The following is a 19,837-nucleotide window of genomic DNA, read 5'->3' as shown; positions in this document are numbered from 1 at the left end:
TTTATTTCATCATCCAGAATGCGTCAAGCCCAATTGACCAGCACTCCGGTTCTTAATTAAATGTGTGTGTGTCTGTGTGTAAACCTGTATGTGGAAGAGAGACAGACATCCTCAAAGTGTTCTGGAGTTTCAGGCACAATATCCGCCCCTTCTGCTCTCAGACAGAGGAACTGACGAGAGGGGGAGAAAGACCATAGTCTGGAACACTGAGACTCCTAGCACAACAGTGAATAACTCTGATGTTGAACGCTCTGAGGCTCATATTGGTTTTTGTTCTCCGTATTTTTGCACAGGCTGCTGTTCTATGATGACTCACACGGATGAGTGGGTAAGGGAACCCAGAGGCTCAGGCCTTTAGGGCAGTATGATGAGTGGGTAAGAGAGCCAGAGCCTCTGGCCTTTAGGGCAGTATGATAAGTGGGTAAGGGAACCCAGAGGCTCGGGCCTTTATGGCAGTATGATGAGTGGGCAAGGGAGCCAGAGCCTCAGGCCTTTAGGGCAGTATTCCGCATTCCACTTGCAAATGTACGAGGACTTGGGCATAAATATTAACCCATTTTACTCCTGTTACACCACATCTAAGAAACAAGACCTAGGTAGGAGTTGTTTTTTGTTTGTTTTTTTAATTGGAATTTTATAATGATTTTGCGAGCACTGTGGGTTACAGTTGTCCCATTTTTCAGCCAGCCTATGTAAATTCTCTCCTGCAATTTATAAGGTGAGCAAGTTGAACTATTTCATTTAGTACAGTTTTACTGGTCTGTGTGTATCCATGGCTGTCGTTATAACCACCGTCTTGTATGTAACATTTTATATATTGCTGTGCTGACAATCGACTTATAAAAAACACTGTGATTATTTGCACTGTATGTTGGACTAAACCTTTTTTCTTGCATCCAGAGCATACAAGAACATTCCATGTAAAAAGCAAAAAAAGGGTGGGGGGGCTTCAGCCACTTATCCCAACATGAGGAGAGATGTGGCCACCAGTTCACTGCTAAGCCCAGTCTGCTAAACTGTACCTGTAATGGGGGATTCTGAGCACATTCCTGCTAATGGAAATAAGGTTTTCTTACATTAGATTTTCTTTAATGTTGCTGGTTAAGGAAGACAAAATGCTGTTGGGAGTTTTTGTTGGGGGGCGGGGATTGGTGGCAGAGTTCACTACCTCTGTATGCATTTATATTGCTTAGACTAAAAGGCAGAACAAATTAAATAAAGCTACCAATAGTTTGTCTCAAAATATGTCTAATTAATTTGTTTTCTTAAGTCTTATATCCACAGCATCATAGATTTGAACATAAGATTCAACTTCACCCCAATTCTAGCCAAGAAGCTTTTTTTTTTTTTTTTTTGCTCATTTTTTATTTGCCATAGGTAATGCAGCCGAGTCAATAACACCGTGAGTGCGTGCGTGTGCGCGCGTGTGTGTGCGCGCGCGGGTGGGTGGTGAGTTGTGTTGTTTAAATCCCCAGCCACTAATAAGTTGTATGTCTTGTGTCTGACATCTTTGTACCTGAAGCGCTTTGGGTCAGAGGGTCAGAGGGCCAGAGGCCTGGATGAGAGTGAGTGAGAGGGAGAGAGAGGGGAGTGAGTGTGGAGGAGCCGAAGGGAGGGTCCTGAAGCCACACAGGGGAGTGAGTGTGGAGGAGCCGAAGGGAGGGTCCTGAAGCCACACACAAGAATGCTGGGGCCGCAGGGCGTGGTGGTCCTCGGGAACCCCCAGCCTCATCCTTTTCTCACCCGCTTCACAGCCCAATACAGAAGAAGAAAGGCAGGCAGTTTCAAGCCATTCTGAGGCAGTCAACAAAGCTCTGAGGCTATTGTTCCCAGGCCTGGTCTGCATTAACGAAGGGCTTTTTTCCCAGAACAAAAAGCCTCCCTGATGTGAGGGGAGCATCTCTGGGCCCTGCTGTGCCAGTCGCGTTGGCTTCCCTAGTCATCAGGGTGGGGCTCTCTGGGGGGGGTAGGGTGCTCAAACACAAACATCCATTCCTGAAATTCCAGAACCTCTCCTCACACGCACATACAGAAACCCCTTTGTTCTTGGATGAAGTAATAATTACTAATAAGGATACTCAAGCCAGTGTCTGCATATTTGCCGTTACTTTTATCCAAAGTGTTTGGGGGCGGGGTTTACTGAACTCCGCGCCATTGCTTTAGGTTTCATTCCTTTTATAGCTCTCTGCTGCCCTCTGTCTGTATATTGAAAGCATAGCTTTTCTGAGCGCCACTACACTACTGAAATCTTTAATGGTGTTTGTAGGCGTGTGTGCATGTGCACTTGCAAGCTCAGAGCTGCTGGTACTGTAGTCGGGTCCTTATTTACAAGGGAATTCGCTTGAATCCATCTACAGCAAAGACATACCACTGATATTGCAGGACATGCTATATTTATGCCCCTCATTGATCGCGTGGGGACATAATGTTCATCCATAACTTAATTCTAAAACTGCAACCACCTCAAGGTCAGTCACATACAAATAACATGTATAACAGTTCAAGAAGATAGACTGGCAGCAAACAGAAGCTTGGGTGTTGTAGTGGCTGACTGATTAAGTGGCGTGTGGGCTGGCTCTCAAAGCTGGAGCACGGTCCCAGCAGGCATCAGCGTTTATGATGATGTGCTAACAACCTAATGATTCCCAGTGGAATGTAGCAGCCCTTAACAGATGGGCTTCAGAACTGGCCCATCCATCACCCACCTCAATGGAGGAAGAGGAAGGGAAGCAGTGGGTCCATCCCTGTCTATCTCTGTCCTGCCCACATTGCGTCCCAAAGCCTGAGTGTGAAGCCTGCTCTGGGCCTTGGTGAGAGCCACATGCCCTTCTTAGCTCTTTGGGCCACAACAAGCATGGGACTGTGGCAAGACTCTGCCTCTACTCCTGGTGCCCTCCGTATCGGATCAGAATCTCTCTATCTGCTTCTCTGGACCCTTGTTTCTTCCCGGGGCCTTTCTCTCTCGCTCTCTCCTTCTCCCTTTCGCTCTGTTAGTTAGCTTCGACTTTCTTCAGCATCTGTCTTTCGTCTAAAAGTAATTTTTTCTCACGAGATAGATTGGCCTGTTTTGAGTTGGAGGTGAAGAAAGACACGAATTAGGTTCGGCTGACTTTTGTCCTCTGCTCCCCACAGAGGATGAACGTGCGGCCTTCCTGCGGGAGACGCTTACGCATTACATTACATTTACGCCTTATGTGATCGGGCCGGCCGTGTGGCTGAAAGCCTTGTTCTGTTGCCCATGTTTTGTCCAGTCACCATCCAAATCGGCAAAGAGAACAGAGTGGCAAATACTCACCAGTGCTCTTTCTTTCTTTGTGTTTAATTGCATCCACCAAGAAAATTAGCACGTCCTCGCAATAAACAAGTTACATGTGTAGTTTTTACACTGAAAAACATGTTTGGAATTCTTTAAATGCCACACGTAGCGAAGGGTGAGGAACAACAATGCTAACAAGGAAGCTGTCTCATTTGAAAGAATTCCTCCTACTAAAGACGGCTCCGAGGTACGCACTCTTCCACAGCCGAAAGCAAGCGTGCGTCACCGCGCTGTCAGACGTGCCTTCATCCGGCCGCGTTGGTACTGGCCTGAGGCGAGAGAAAGCACCGTAGTACAGGTTTAAGCCCAGTGGCCCCTGACAAAGGCACCGCTGGGTAAACAGCATCGTGTTGCGGGTCAAAACAGCTGCCAAGCATCTCCAGCACACCCCTCACCCACCAGCACTGAGAAGTCACACTTTGACTTAGGAAGAATGCTGGACGAGTAGTAGCTTATTTACAGTGGGGTCCAAAAGTCTCAGATGACTTCTAAGAACTTTTTTTTTGCTGGGGATTTTTTAAGTTATTTTAAAAATTCCTGTATGAAATACAAATATAGGTCTATCGGAATGTTGTTACCACACAATCTGCTTCATTTTGTAAACCGTTATGAGACCATATAAGTCACCTAGACTGTAATGTGTGACTCTAAACCTTCTGGAGTTAGGTGTCTCTTAATGACTAATGTAAGACATCATCGCTACTACTGGTGCTTTGACTTTGAAGGACTTCTGAAACAAAACATTTTCCACCAGTAAGAGACAATGTCATAGGACCGTAGTGAAGCAGTTCGAAGCCAAATTGTTCTCCTGAGTGGTGAATTATGATCCCAGCTCCAAATCCCCATGTTCTTGTTATTATACTGACTTCTCGACCTTAGTGTATGTGTCTGCGTTTCCCAAACATCTTGTGAATGGGCTGTAGTGAGCTATGAGAAGACTGTGGTATGGTCTACCAGCTTCTGTGCAGCCTCACTTTAAACATTGAACCTTTTACATATGTGAATCTGCCCCAACAAAAACTCGCGTAGACCTTAGACAGCGGTTCAATAATCTCCCCCACTTGTAATACTCACACTGGGTGATTGGGGGGAAGTTGTGTCCTAAAGTATCGCTGCGTATTGTGTAACTTGGGCACAGTCGACAATCCCCAACCCCGTGTTATGGAATTATTTTGTGTAGGGCCTCTTTAAAAAAATGATTGGTGATTAAAACCAGTGTGAAAGCACACACTAAATTAATGTATACATTATAGTGTGTATTTTCAGTTTAAAATAAATTGGTGAATAAATTAGCCAAATGAATAAAAAGTTAAATAGCCATCTAAATAGGAGTCAAATCTGTGGAAAGGTATCAAAATTATAATAGTGATGGGGAATGAATGATGTGAAAAAAGGCTCTACACAAGCCATAATAAGAGTTAAAAGACGTGAATAAATATGTTTAAAAAATCTAGGAAAACGAGAGATAAAACAATAAAACAATGAAATAGTAATTAAATAAAGGCGATTAGAAAATGTACTAGCCCTACACATATTCAGTAGTGTGGTTTAGGTTGGTATTTTATATAAAGTAACCTAGATCACATTTTCTACAGCATAAACCTTTGATCTTGGTTATAGCCCTTGTCACTGACCGCGTGAATAACCTGATCAGAGCAAACACTGCACTAATACGTCATGCACAAATGACTATATTGCTATTTTAGGACAATGTTCTCTTGGTCTATTTTGGACAGTGCACGGAAATGGCTTACTATTTTTGCCATACTATTTAATATGGTGCTATGGGGCAGTTTCGCGTGCAGCTTGTGTGGGCAGTAACGTATTAGTCAGCGAAACCGCTGTTAAAGATGGACTCCTCACTGAAGCTTTGGTGATGGTGGTGATGGCATTTGGCTTTTCCCCGCGAAAGCCCGGAGCCTCCCCTCCTCCTCAACTCCACGCTGCCTCTCGGGAATCCTGCACTTCTAGTATGACCAGTGAAGTCATAAACTCCACGACTAGAACAATGGGATGACACAGACGGTGCACAGTTTGGCAGTAATTCAGGGTTTCCATTTGATGTCTATAAACACACAGCCCTGCTGGAAGGTTGTGAACCTACCAATAGGTGCCGGACGTCGTGGTTTACTGATACCTCTTGCAGGTGGGAACATGTAGGCTGATTTCTTAAATGCGCATTTCGCCTAAAGTGCATTGTCTTCCTGTTTATTACTTAACGGTTGTTTATCCCTTTTGCACATAACATTTACTTTGAAGGTAAAAAGGGAAATATGTGCTGAATGTTAACGGGACATAACACATGTCACTGTTGGTATGAGAACAGTGACAGACTTTGTGGATTTAAATATGCAAAATCGTATTTCGAAGTATTCCTCCTGTTGCGGATTTACTAACATAAATGGTTAGCAACAAACAGCAACAAAACAAAACAGCAACAACAACAAAAAAGATCTGGTTAATAATTCTTCAGCTCCACAATGTACTTTGTTTGATGAATAGTTAATTATTAACCATCTTGTTTAAAATAACATGTCTTTAGTATGTCAACAAAATCATAGCGTTCAATAACTTATTCATATGTTAAACTCTTGGTAACTTCTTCAGTGACTATGACAACGTTCTTTCGGATGACAATGTTTGATCATACTGAAACTGGGAACAATTTGTATTAGACTTGAATGACATAAATGTTTAATTTAATTAATTTATTTTTGTTAAATGTTTATTTTTTGTTATGCTGTCAACAAGCTGTCAACAATTCTTTGAAATATTGTACTGTACACATTTATTTGGCTGCAAAAACAAGGCTCATCAACATCCCAACATAATCAACATTTTCCCAACCAAATATATTTACGGGCCCATAACACTTTAGTAACAAATGAACATGATTCCACAATGGCAAAAGAGCAAAGCCTCTCTGTTTCTGCCAGGATGTGCTGATTCCACACAGGTGTAGCATATCCTTGGCCCTGGGCGTGCTATTCAAGGGCGCTCTATCAGTGGTGGTGGCAGTAGTAGTCAGGAGAGGACCAAAGGACTGAACCCCGGGCAGGAGGGAGGAGCTAGACAACTAAGTGAAATGTAGACTGACCGGTCCAGTGAGAGGCTGGGCCCGCATAGTTTGCTCTGACGTGCTCTTTCTCTCAGCCCCCTCTCTCTCACTCTGCCCTCCTCTTACTTTCTCTGTCATGCTCACTTCTTCCGTCCCTCCCTCCCTGTCAGGAGGAGCCTGCCTGTGTGTGGGTGTGCACGTGTGTGGGGGTGTGTGTGTGTGTGTGTGTGTGTGTGTGTGTGCCTGTGCCTGCATGGAACACTGTTACTCTGGACTTCCTTTCCATAGCGGGGAGGATTGCATTTCCTCAGCCTAATATGCACGCTGGAATACCGGGCCTTTTTTTGAACTCTCTCCCTTTCTCTCCATTCTTCCGTAGAAAGGAATTCTAGAGCGGGACTGTTGATCGAGGGCAACTTTTTTTTTCCCTCCCTCTCACTCTTTCAGTGGCGAGGAGCCTACGGCGGCAGCAGCTGCTGATATCTGCGAGTGTGTGCGCGCGTGTGCCCGTCGTGCTCCAAGAGCACGACCGTGACGTGGAGACATGATGCGAATCGGCACACCAGGCTCCTTGACCACCACCACCGCTACCCTGGAACAGGAGCATGAGGTAAGGGGTATGGGGGCCCTCGGCTGTCCAATCACCTGCCTCTCTCACTCTCTTGCCCATCCGCACAGGCGTCGGGAACCTGGCCGTGAGCTCTAGGGTCTGTTTGTTTGTTTGTCTGTACCCCCCCCCCCCCCACCCCCTGCATCTGTTTCCCGAATCCTCTCTCTCCAGCTGTCTCTCACCCTTTGGGCTACATTTTAACACCCCTTACACATTAGGGTTAATCATCCTCTAGTTTCTATGTCAGCTCAGGGATATGTTTAGCACATCGGGGCTGTAATAAGAGTCGCCTGCCTGAGGGCCAGAGGCCGGTCATGTTTATTTTATCAGTGCCTGGCATTGAATTGACTGCAGCCTTCCTCGGCTGCTCCTGAGAGTCCTCTATACAGCTAATCAACACAAAGCCTCTCAACTAAGCCACATAAAATCAACAAAGACCAAAAAGACAATTGACAATAGTGTTTCATGACTGTCGCTAAAGTTGTAGATAATGTCAGTTTCAATCTTTGCAAATTATGCTTCTCCTTTTCAGAAGTGAGTGGAGATTTTTGATTTTATATAAAATATTTTTAGATGAAATGTCAGAAGGACTCAGGAGGCACTTTGTTTAATTAGGAACTGGCGGTATGACGTGTTGTTTGTCAAGTATTGACTACTGTATGCATACGAAACCACCCCTTATTAGCCTGCAAGGCGTAGGCTGTTTGTGCCGTAAGCCAAGGTGGAGTCAGTTAGAGTGAACCCACACACGCACCGGAGTCGTTGCAGTTACCCTTTACCAGTCTCATTCCAAGAACACACAAAGACTCGCTCCTGCAGGACTCCTCGAGGAGCTGTGAATCCGTGGTTGGAGACAATTACCGATGTATGTGCCTTATTTTCTTCTAACACTCATGACTCCCCCCCTTCCTGTGACACCGGGCTGCTGAAACATATAAACAATGGCCTGCTTCCAGCTCAGAAAAATCGAACCCTGCCTCACTTTTCACGTTTACACAAGCATGTCAGGTCTCTCTGCATTTTTGGTAATGATGATTTCTCTAATAATGTTTCATTTATTTATCTATTTAAGTTATCCATATTAGTTTAATATTTTTCAAATTTGTCAGAATTTTCTAATAATCCCTATTGATGTAAGAATTACTGATAAAGATGTTAAGGGTAGTAACAGAAAGAACAGAATTTTCTCCCAAGGATTTGCCAATGAGAGTTGAAGGGAGAAGAAAAAAGGGAATGTCGCTGAATGTACTATAGACTGAAACCAGACCAGTGGCACCGGAATCTTGTAAACACAGCTATCATATGCATCAACAATGTAATGCACATTCCACAATCTACATGATTTATTACTGAATTACCTGATAATAGAATGGAAAAAATGAAAAATTACTGAACTCTAGTTAATATCCAGTGGAACTGAACCTCTAAAAAGTATAGCTTACCAAAATATTTTGGCTTTAAAATTATGGACCAGGCCCAATTTTCACGGAAACACAGATCTGGCATTTTGATAAAATTCTCAGAAAATTCTAGGTGGTATTCTAGATGATGTTCCCTGCAGCAAATTTAGTCTCATGGCTCTGAATGTTGTCACTGTTTCAAGAAAATCTTGTACGTTTTTTTTTTCCCCCCACAATTTAATATGTCCGCTGTCCTTCACAGTGTTGGAATATTTCATGACAAGGGTACTAATAAAAATAGCACAGATGTTAAGAAAAATGCTTACTTGTCTGGTTAAGTTGTGTTTAGAGAGAGAAGGTTTAGTTGTGTCAATATATTTGCGCCTTTGACTAATGATTTAGATTTTTACTAATTTGTTTTTCACGTGTTGTTTTTTTTTTACTGAATTGTTAGAGGGGAATTAGGCGTCTCAGACTGACCCTGCGACCTGAGGACAGCTCTAGCCGACAGAATGAGAGGACGAAGGGACCTCCACATTCCGTAGGTGTCTCCGTCTTCCTCTTCACAGAAATCGGCACAGCTGGGAAGGCACCCCATTCTCTTCTTCCTTTGGTTACATCACAATAAAATGTTCCCTTCTTGCTTTTGTTCATGTTTCTAATGGGTTTGCCAGAACCGATGGATGATGTGATACAGTGTGAGATCATCGGACACTAAATCATGAACAGAATCATCCACGCTGGCTCCGTGAAGACAAGCAAACGCTGCCACGTTATTGGTCAGCTATCTCACAACGATTGACCTCTCTTTTTTTTTTTTTTGCTACTCTGTCCTTCGATTTCCTGTCACCCAATTTCAACATCACTTTCTCCATAAAGAAGCAGCACACCCATGTACACCCATGAAGTGTTTGAAAAACAAAAGGAAAGCCATAGCCTTGGAGATTTACTGTGCTCGTCCTTGCAGTTATGGGTGTGGTGCGTACATACATACCAAGAGGAACTGCTCTCTGAATGGTGTAATCGGTGTGTAAACGATAAAGCAAAGAACAGGTCTCCCCTTTGCTCCTTTCACATTGTGGACCGTGTCCCCTTACTGATAAAACACACACGTACAAACTGTCAACAAGGCTGCTATGTTACAGGGAGCCTGCTGTGCAGCGTGCATGCATTCTTTTTTACTTTTAGTTGTAACTGTACCTGTAGTAATGTGGACTTTGTGAAAGAAGAGCAGTGAAGGGTATTGTCAATTGTCCCCTCACACTCACATGACTGTACTACATACTCTGAAGCACATTGTTGTATTACGGCAGTTCGGGTGCGTGTAATTGAGCTGACTGAGGCAGAACATTCTTGTTTACAGAACATATTTACAAATGTTGTGGTCAGTCTGAAGGATAAGTGTGTGTTCTAAAGAGCATAACAGTGTGCCTAGCGAGAGGTAGTGATTATAACACTGACTAGAACAGGGTCAGTGTGGCGCCTGTTTGTGTGTGTGTGTGTGTGTGTGTGTGTGTGTGTGTGTGTGTGTGTGTGTGTGTGTGTGTGTGTGTGTGTGTGTGTTCTCTGTACCATGGCTTGGAGTTCTCCTCCCCCCACTCCACTTTATCCTCAGCGTTCCACTGATAACTGCATGGGGTTTCGACTATTGCTCTGATAGGCGCTGAATATTCTTAGGCCCCGTCCCCGTGTCCATGGCAGCGGTGTGTAGGGACAACAGCTGTGCTCTAACCCAGAGAGGCAGCTACACAATGAGACCGATGCTGACGCCGGTGTCTTCATTTACAGGAGTGCGAGGAGTGCGTACCAACCAGCAAGTTCAAACCCTTATCCCTCACACCTGCTCCAACTAGTCAGCCTTTTTTCCAAGTTTACAAGGAAATAGTTTTTGGGGGGGGGTCTTCAGAATTTTGTGTCGGAGTGTAACTTGACAGGAAAGCAGAACTGCAGGAGAAGGGTTGGGGACCACTGATCCACACTTCCTGTGGGAGCCCCCTGTAGAGAGGGCTGGATGTCTGGGAACAAAAGCCTTGTCTGCTATAATAAGATCCCTGCTGCCTCTGAGAGTGTATAGTGCGTAGCTGTGTTGATTAAGTCTTTTTATTGCACCAGGGTCTGTAGGCTTCTGTAGACCTGTAAGAAAGGACCTGTAGACCTGGTCAGATGAGGGAGAATGTGTGTCTCTGCTCTCTCTGAGAAGAACCGTGAGTGTGAACAGCTTAATTCTTAGATTTACCTAAAACTTAAGTATGTGTAGCAGTTTAGAACATCAATCACAGAACCTCTTCGTTTCGTACAAGTCTGTTCATGAGTGTGGAATGGGCTGCATTTCATAAACTTACATGGGTGTTCCATAATTGCATTTAAAATTAATTTTAGCCTTCAGTGCATAAAGGTAACCAAAACAAAACAGGGCCTTCAAACAGGCTGTGATTATCTGTGACGCAGCCACCGGCTTGAAACCGGGACAGGGAGAATGACAAGTCCCTGTGACGAAAAAAAGACGCACAAAGTGAAGAAACAGGCAAGACAAGATAGCTGTAGAGGAGGAGAAGGGAGCTGTGTGCTGTTATAACAGCTATATGGTTACTAATGCAACAATGACAAATTGAGAGTGATCACCAAAGAAATTAAAAAGGGGTGTGTTTGGTAATCCAATCCTATGCGTGAGAGGGGGCCACACATGGCTTGAACGGAGTCGATTACAGCTGCTTCACTCTGGCTAGAAGCCACCCTTTCAGACTGATCTGAGATCAGCTTCTCTCAGCCAAACCCCCCCTTAACAGAAACTGTACGTGGGTTGTCAGGTCAGCTTGAACGTTCTGCTAGGGTGAACACCACCTGTTGCCCATGAATAGAGCGGCTACAGAGAGCCGTCTGTGGAGCATAGCTAAGCCTGTTACACGTACAGTGGAACTTTATCAAGAGACTTCATCAGCAGGGTTGCCTAAATAACCATTTATTAATTATTATTAATAAATAATTGCTGGTGTAAATATAAGAAATGCAGTATTTGCAGATCTGATCAGCTTTGCAATACTTTGTATATTATTCATCAGACTGGTAGATGGATTTTGTTTGTGATGTAGGATAAAAAAAAATGTATCTGTCTGTCTGAGGTTACATCAGGGATGTTAGGAAGTACCGTCTCAAGGCTCCGAAGATCAAACTTCTAATTGCCATCTGTTAAAAGCTTTGTTCTCCTGTTTCACAAAATCACCACCAAAAAAAAAAAAAAAGAGACACACACAATATTGTTGGAAGTATCAGTGGTGTTCTGTGTAGGTTCTTTGAGGACATTTTGATTTACATTGATCAGCTGATGTCTTTTAGATTACCCCTGCCTGGTGAGAGCCAGTCATATTGGTTTCTGTGTAACACTGCCCTTTGTAAGCCATGTTCAGGGGACTGTGATATCCAGCGTAGGAGGCTGAATAACACTGCCTTCATTGTTCTCTTATCTTCACGAGATATGGCTATACATCCTCTTTGTGTTTTGAGAGCTAATTAGCAGACTCTGGTAGGAAACTCACAAGACAAAATATTGTGTCTTCACTGGAATGCCACTGTCTTTATATTTGGGAATGCTAAGAGATGTTGGGTGTTTGGTTTTTACTTTGTGCTCATTACTATATAAGATTTTTCTATGGAATTTTGCTTTTTCCTTTCTAAATTGTGCTGGAAGTAATACAAAAAGGGGCGTGGCAACTATGCGAAACTACTTACTGTTGTATGAAAATATGTACATGGGGAATACCACTTCCTGGATCTCTGCAAACACATGGATTTGATTATTCCTACCACCTTCTGTTTTCATGTTGCAGGGATGCAGAACATTTACATTTACATAGTTTTCACTACAAAGCCCTGTATGGATCATCCTCTTTAAATGATAATCCGCTACAGGCTTCGACTCGTTTTACACTTTTAAAATGACAAATCTATGTGATGTGCAAAAATAGCTACTGTGTCACGTTTTGTACCTGATTTAGAATTTCAAGGCTCCGCACACCTGGCAGCTGCGTGGTTTTCAGGGACATTGTCAAGTCTGGCGCTCGCTGGACAATGAGCTAACACGCACCTCTGTGCATTTGTGTTTCAGGAAGGGAAGATGGTCAACAGTTCCTGGATGAGGAAGAATGGCCTCGTGCAGAGAGAGAGTCCGCAAGGCCGGGAGTCACCCGTGGACGACAAGGTGCGCCTTCAGTTCCGCACCCCAAACGCAGCTGCGTACAGAGTTGCATTAACTTGGAATGGAAAATGGTTCAGGCGTCGTTTTTTACGATGTAGTTTCTCAATCCTCCCATTGTCTGCTTGGTTTCAGAGACAACCAGGCATTCTTCACCTGCTGGTATCATACGTGTGCTCCAACGCACGCGATCCAACTCCTTGCCTCAGGCGGCAGAAGTGGCTCGGTGCCAGTAGGATGTAGCTGAGTAATATGAACTAAATTGCCAACAGTGTCAGTGGTTGAACTCAGGTGTGAGGTTTCACCATTCGTGTTTAAGTTAGTGGTATTTATTATCCCAGAGAGCAGGAGATGAAGTTTCTCTGCCTGATTAGTTTATGGCCTTTTCATCAGTGAAATGGCTGTGCAAATCAGTCAGGTCTTTAGAAGTAATGACATAAGTAAAAATATGCATGTACTGAGCTACTCTTAAGGTATTCCTCTATCCAGTCATGGAAATGCGCATTTGCATGTTGGAGGTGTGCAGTGAAGTCCACCAGGACACAGATGAACACTGTATGAGTTAACACGACTCTGCAGATGTTGGCTCAACACTGAGGCTTTCGCTGTCTACACATATCATACACTGGCGTCTTCTGCGAACAGCCGTTGCCTGTTGTTGTTTTCTGTGCTCTCTCGTGACCTGACTCACCAGAAACTCGACAATCGTTTCGCGAACTGAATTGAGTGGTCGGTGAAGACTAAAAGGGCAATATGGGTGCCATGTATACTAGCCAACATAGTTATGATGCTTTCACATTCAGAATGCCAGAGCTGTCCGTGCTATTATCAGTACTGGCGACAGGTATGTCTTAAGCCATCTACCTTTCTTCTCCGTTTGCATGGTGGCTGCGTAGCCGAGACTCTGGGCCCGGGAGGCAAGGAGCAGCACAGCTGCGCACACAGACACACACACAGACACACACACACACAGACACACACACAGACACACACACACACACACAGACACACACACAGACACACACAGACACAACACACACACAGACACACACACACACACACACACACACACACAGACACACACACAGACACACACACAGACACACACAGACACACACACACACACACACACACACAGACACACACACAGACACACACACACACAGACACACACACACAGACACACACACAGACACAGACACACGCACAGACACACAGACACACACACACAGACACACACACACACACACAGACAGACACACACACAGACAGACACACACACAGACACACACACACAGACACAGACACACACACAGACACAGACACACAGACACAGACACACACACACACAGACACAGACACACACACACAGACACAGACACACACACACAGACACACACACACACACACACACACACACACACACACACAGACACACACACACAGTGCTGCTGGCTGCTTTGCTGAAACACTACACCACTGCATGGGACTTTTTTTTTGTCACTGCCCATTTTCCAAGCTATGGATATGAGCAGTCGGCATCATAGCGCATATGCAGGACATCTGAGCGTGCATCTGCAGAGGCCCACCTCTGCCCGTCACACCAGCAAAAACACACATTTCCCAGAGTGTCTAAGTCCCCCGGGTGCTCATGCTCGTGCATAAGAGTGCGTGCGCACACACGGCCGGCCACGGAAATTTGACCCGTGCGGTGTTGTCTTCTTCAGCCCTACGGCAGCGTGAGCGATGGCGTAGAGCGGGGCCCGATGTCAGAGCCCAGAGTGTTCGGTGTGGTGCAGCTCACGGGAGACCACCAACAGCAGGAAATGACGGCGCGCGACTGGCCCGTCAGCCACCTGAGGGACGAGATGAGGTACATCCGCGATGTGAGTACAAGCACGGAGTCGGGGGAGGCGCGACACACTGAGGGTTAAACAGATTATTTTTGGAGTCTAAGAAATAAACACATGCTGTAAACCTGCCCCAAGTTTGTCCCCAGTATACTGTATATTGGTACATAAGAGTACACGTCTCAAGCAAATCAGATATTTTATGCCTTTATTATACTGACTACTAACTCTGCATCTAGTGTTACCACTATTATTATCCATGTTACAATACAGGTGGCTTAATTTCCAAAGAAAGGTGCAATCTAATAGGAAATAGAGACAGGAAAGAGTGACATTTGTCTTGCAGGTGCGCGATTCCCTGGAGAAGGTCAGAGAGCGAATGTATGGCCAGTTTGGGGGGATGCAACAATCAATCCAGAAACTCTCCCAGGACCTGAAGGTGAGAACCTAAGGAATGCCAGGCTTTCTTATCAAAAGCCACATAGGTCCTCTTTCGCTAGGTCAATCGGATTCTGTTTGGAAGTCGTGTTTGCTAATCCAGCATGATGCTCCGTCTGTGTGCTTTGCAGTTGGCCAACTCCCAGAAACTCTACCTGGAGGCGGAAGTGAGGATGGGACAGGCGGCTCTGGACAGTTTCGACCAGATGAACAGCTCCCTCATATCGGCCAACATCGACCTGCAGGTACACGATCGACACCGCGTCCTCCGGCCAGAGCAACAAATCCGTTTCACTGCGATTGACACTTTGGCACTGCGAATGACTCCGTCATGGACATGTTGGCACTGCGAATGACACTGCGAATGACACTTTTTTTTCTTTTTTTAAATATAGCCACTTCAGCATGTTGACACAATTGCTGAAAGTGAGATTACTTGGGAGAGAAAGCTTAACCAGTCTGGCAGGCTACACATTATCCAGTGAATCAAATATCTTTAGCCACACAAAAGCCATAGAGGAGCACCCACAGGCTTTATCACAGCCATTCCCAGGCTGCTCTGGGCACAAATCAGCACTTGCAGTAATTAGGTCAGTGTCACATGAGTGTGTGTACATATGCAGGATCCTTTTGATGTACTGGGGAGCACTGCGCAGCGTTCCAGGGGGTATGGGTAAGCGTGTGCTGAGGGCCGTGGCCCTTTCTGGGGGTCGTTGCAGAAGTCCCTGCTGGAGACCTGTCAGGGCCGTGTGGGGAGCCGGGAGGAGATGAGAGCCCTCCGCGCTTCCTTCGAGAAGACCGAACAGAGACTGAGAGAGCGAGAGAAGCAACTCATCGTTGCCCAAGCCGAAAACCGTGAGCTGAAAGAACAGGTGCGCACACAAATGCACAGAGCAGCCAGCAGAATTAAAATGCTGGTTCACCTTTATACAAGTGTGCATAGCGGCTTGCGTGCGTGCACACGTTCACAGTGATGTTTACACACTTTCTGTGCATATGGATTTGTGTGGGGGTGGTGTGTAGGTGGAGGCCAACCGGGAGGCCAGTGCTCGAGCTCTGAGGGAGATGAACGCCAAGCTCCAGCGGGAGTATGAGGAGAAGCTGCAGGAGCTTCAGAGGAAACACGCACAGGAGACTGAAGCTCTTAGGGTACACACAACCACAGTGCTTCTACACGCACAGGAGACTGAAGCTGTCCATACACACAGCCAGAGTGCTTCTACACACACAGGAGACTGAAGCTCTTAGGGTACACACAACCACAGTGCTTCTACACGCACAGGAGACTGAAGCTCTTAGGGTACACACAACCACAGTGCTTCTACATGCACAGGAGACTGAAGCTGTCCATACACGCAGCCACAGTGCTTCTACACACACAGGAGACTGAAGCTCTTAGGGTACACACAACCACAGTGCTTCTACACGCACAGGAGACTGAAGCTCTTAGGGTACACACAACCACAGTGCTTCTACACGCACAGGAGACTGAAGCTGTCCATACACGCAGCCACAGTGCTTCTACACACACAGGAGACTGAAGCTCTTAGGGTACACACAACCACAGTGCTTCTACACACACAGGAGACTGAAGCTGTCCATACACACAGCCAGAGTGCTTCTACACACACAGGAGACTGAAGCTCTTAGGGTACACACAACCACAGTGCTTCTACACACACAGGAGACTGAAGCTCTTAGGGTACACACAACCACAGTGCTTCTACACGCACAGGAGACTGAAGCTCTTAGGGTACACACAACCACAGTGCTTCTACACGCACAGGAGACTGAAGCTGTCCATACACACAGCCACAGTGCTTCCCCACACACTTAAAAACAACCCTTTTAACTTACACAACCTCACTGATAACTGCACTTTGAACTTGCATAGACTACATGAATAAAAGTTACACAACCACACCAGTAAGTATGCATTCAAACCACAGAACCACATTGAAGACTATGCATTTAACTTGCAGAAGCACAGTGATACCATACCTAACTTACAACCACACTATTTTAACCAAATAACTAGTTTAATGATCACAGGAACATAATCCTTACGACAGTTGTATGCGCCCCCTAGTGGCACATAGAAGTATGTTTTGAGACAGCTGATGCAATTTTGATGGGGCATGTCAAAACATCCACTGAAATTGAAGTTCATACGGTACCCGAGGATTCCAATGCTCCATTAAAAAAAAGCACAAAGATCTTGAGCGAATATGAATGCTATCTGCTCTGATCGGCCGTAGGCGCAACTGGAGGACTACACGTGTCGGCTAGAGGAAGCTGAGAGGAACATGAGGCTCGCCGAGGCAAAGATCGCCGAAAGGGACCAGAGGATCAGCGAGGTGGAGCGCCTCTTGGACTGCATGGCCCAGGTGAGCACCGCTGGACTCTGCCTACTGTCAGTCACCTCATCCCCAGCATTATATGGGTGCCGTAACGGGGGATTGCTCCTGTTTGCATTTTTGCAGGAAAAGGGTGAGCTAACCCAGAAGCTGTGTGACTGTGAAAAGCGTTTACGGAGTTTGGAAAATGGAGACCAAACAGATTCAGGTGGCATGAAAAAGTAAGCACAGACTGATGTGATTTTTACGACAAGTACTCAGAGGCTTTGTGATGTTGCCATTTCATAAGACAAGTACATGCTGGTATTAACACAATGGTTTCTGGTAGCCTCCACTAGAAGAATGGCTAGTGGGAAATTCTGTTTACATCATTTTTATCATGGTTCTGATAGTGGAGTGTGTCCTTTCCCAGGACTGAGCAGTTGCAGTTACAGAAGGCAACTTCAGACCTGAAAGAGAGGATAAAGCACTTGAATGACATGGTGTTCTGCCAGCAGAGGAAGGTCAAAACCATGATTGAAGAGGTGAGACTTTCTATAGAGACCCTTTCCATGGAGGGCTTCCATTAGGGCTTGTGCTATAATGTTCATTATAATGGAAGTGTGTGTACACAACAAATATTTATAAACGTATACCAGTAGGAAATTTATGCAAAAAGACTGGTTACTTGGCATAATTGACATGCATTCTGAAAATGGAATATGTTGCAAATAAATCCAAAAGCATATTTTTCCTGCATGTGCATATTGTGTAATCATAATATAGTCTCAGTTTATTGTCTGATGGTTTTATTAATGTGATCATCTGGTCAATGGCTTTTACTCAGGTGGAGACGCTCAGAGCTAGTGTGGCCCAGAAGGACATGTACATTTCAGAGCTGCTGGACAGGATAGCAATTGTGGAGTGTGAGGTAAAAGCAGAACAGGAACCTCTGTGGGGCCGCTTTTCATTGCCTGTCGCCCGGGGTTCTCTCAACATGCAAGGAATGGCTCTGAGGAGAATGCTGGGGACTCACTGAAACCTGTCACCGTTTTGGGGCTGCTAGGCGCCGTGCTAAGTTTCTTTTTACTGCCATTTCTCAGTACTTTGCTCCTAAGCAGCATGCAAAACAGAAGGTGTTGCCTTTTTTAAAACTGTGATGTTTGGTGGAATTTATACTACATTTGCCAGACACTTTGTAGCTGTTGGACAAGAAGCCATTATAAACGCTAAATCATTGGCACAGATAAGGACAAATTTGGTCTTGTGGATCCCAAAGACTGGATTGAGAAACATTAACTAAGTCTACCTAAATCCAAACATTGTAAATTTGGGTTAAAATGGAATAACTCTTGTTTTTGCTACATTAAGTGTGCCCCACTCACAAATTTTTATTAAGTGGGGGATTGGAACATTTTCCAATTCACACGCCCTCTACAGCTAGCTTGTTTCAGCTTGCTTTTCCATGACTGGTAAATGATAGCTGATGTCTCCAAACCAACTTCACAGCATAGAACCACATTATGGATTTAGCATGGATTGCTTCTATGGACAAGAACTGTGATGGTGCTTGTCTGATGACTCTGCTTGTCCACTCTTCTCTGGTCTGACTGCATGCTGTGCTCTGCTCCTTCTTCTAGAATAATGAGTTTGAAGACAAGCTGAAGTATTTTATGTCTGTACAGAGTGTAACTGAGAATAAACCACTCACCAAAGAGGTCGGAGTTGGCTGTGACCTGCCAGTTAGGTAATGAATGCCAGATCAGATTGCCATTGGATATTAAAGGGAACACTACTGCATCATTTCCTATTGTTCGATTCATCATTTCCTGTTGTTCTTCACAGGCAAAATGACACTGAGTCCCACAAATCACTGATCCAGTCCAGGACTACCCCAACCCTTAGATCCCCGAGCAGACTAGAATACAGTTTACTACAATATACACCTATGCAGTATAGCAGTATGCTCTCCTCAAACACCCAACAGACTGCAACAAGTCCTGGAGAAGACGCATCGGATTCAAGTCCAGCACAGTCTGATAGTGAAGAACCAGCGTCACCAAAGTCTCCAGTTTCAGAACTGTCACCTTCCAACAGTAATCCAAGCAGATCGAGTCCTTCGAGAATCCACACACCTTTTATGAAGCTAATGGAACTCTCAGCTAAATATAAAGTGAATGAAATAGGCATAAGTGAAGTGAATTAAGTATTTGCAATTTGTTCCTAATCATTCTGATCTGTGAATAACTTATTTTAAGGGTATACATATGTATATGTTAATGCACTTTTTCTTTGTTTACAAAGTGTATATATATATATATATATATATATATATATATATATAAACAGTAATATGGTTAGAAATGGAAATTATTCCGTGTTGTAATGTTATTTTATTCTTACATTTTCGTTAGCTTTGAATCACGGTCACATCTGAATATCATTTTGTGTAACAGAGTGCATATTATAAACCTTTATGATGTATTAATATTTCCCCTGTCAAACAATAGTGGTTACATTATTTGGGTCAGTAACACAAAGCGTCATTTATGTGCTGAGTGCCAAATGAAATCATGTTGGATAATTTTCACAAGATGAGATAAAGAGGGCGATGTGGACTATATTTCTTAAGATAATCGT

The 19,837-nt window shown here is 44.7% G+C and overlaps 1 protein-coding gene across 3 annotated transcripts; it reads left to right on the top strand.

Annotated features, from left to right (window-relative positions):
- Positions 1 to 5,297: 5,297 nt before the first annotated feature.
- On the top strand, positions 5,298 to 19,498 carry myzap (myocardial zonula adherens protein). 3 transcript variants are annotated; one of them, XM_035520952.1, is made up of 15 exons: positions 5,298 to 5,462; positions 6,822 to 6,984; positions 8,839 to 8,925; positions 12,487 to 12,579; positions 14,301 to 14,459; positions 14,770 to 14,862; positions 14,993 to 15,106; positions 15,581 to 15,733; positions 15,885 to 16,010; positions 17,120 to 17,248; positions 17,345 to 17,439; positions 17,631 to 17,742; positions 18,045 to 18,128; positions 18,838 to 18,944; positions 19,043 to 19,498. In XM_035520952.1, exons 2-15 carry the CDS (start codon positions 6,919 to 6,921, stop codon positions 19,401 to 19,403), a joined length of 1,779 nt encoding a protein of 592 aa, XP_035376845.1. In that variant the 5' UTR covers positions 5,298 to 5,462; positions 6,822 to 6,918; the 3' UTR covers positions 19,404 to 19,498. The 3 variants fall into 3 exon arrangements, with proteins under 3 accessions (XP_035376845.1, XP_035376846.1, XP_035376844.1); XM_035520953.1 differs by lacking the exon at positions 5,298 to 5,462 and having other exon boundaries at positions 6,545 to 6,984; positions 18,883 to 18,944; XM_035520951.1 differs by lacking the exon at positions 5,298 to 5,462 and having other exon boundaries at positions 6,546 to 6,984.
- Positions 19,499 to 19,837: the final 339 nt, after the last annotated feature.

The sequence above is a fragment of the Electrophorus electricus genome, chromosome 21, assembly GCF_013358815.1.
Source record: "Electrophorus electricus isolate fEleEle1 chromosome 21, fEleEle1.pri, whole genome shotgun sequence".
Taxonomy (NCBI): Eukaryota; Metazoa; Chordata; class Actinopteri; order Gymnotiformes; family Gymnotidae; genus Electrophorus; species Electrophorus electricus.
Note: the sequence above shows the minus strand (reverse complement) of the source record. Positions and strands in the feature narration are given on the sequence as shown.

Bases quoted from the DNA above. Each gene is read 5' to 3' on its own strand.
- myzap (XM_035520952.1), top strand. From the start codon at position 6,919: ATGATGCGAATCGGCACACCAGGCTCCTTGACCACCACCACCGCTACC. The intron at 14,863-14,992 runs GTGAGAACCTAA...TGTGCTTTGCAG, and splicing joins AACTCTCCCAGGACCTGAAG to TTGGCCAACTCCCAGAAACT. The intron at 18,129-18,837 runs GTAAAAGCAGAA...TCCTTCTTCTAG, and splicing joins TAGCAATTGTGGAGTGTGAG to AATAATGAGTTTGAAGACAA.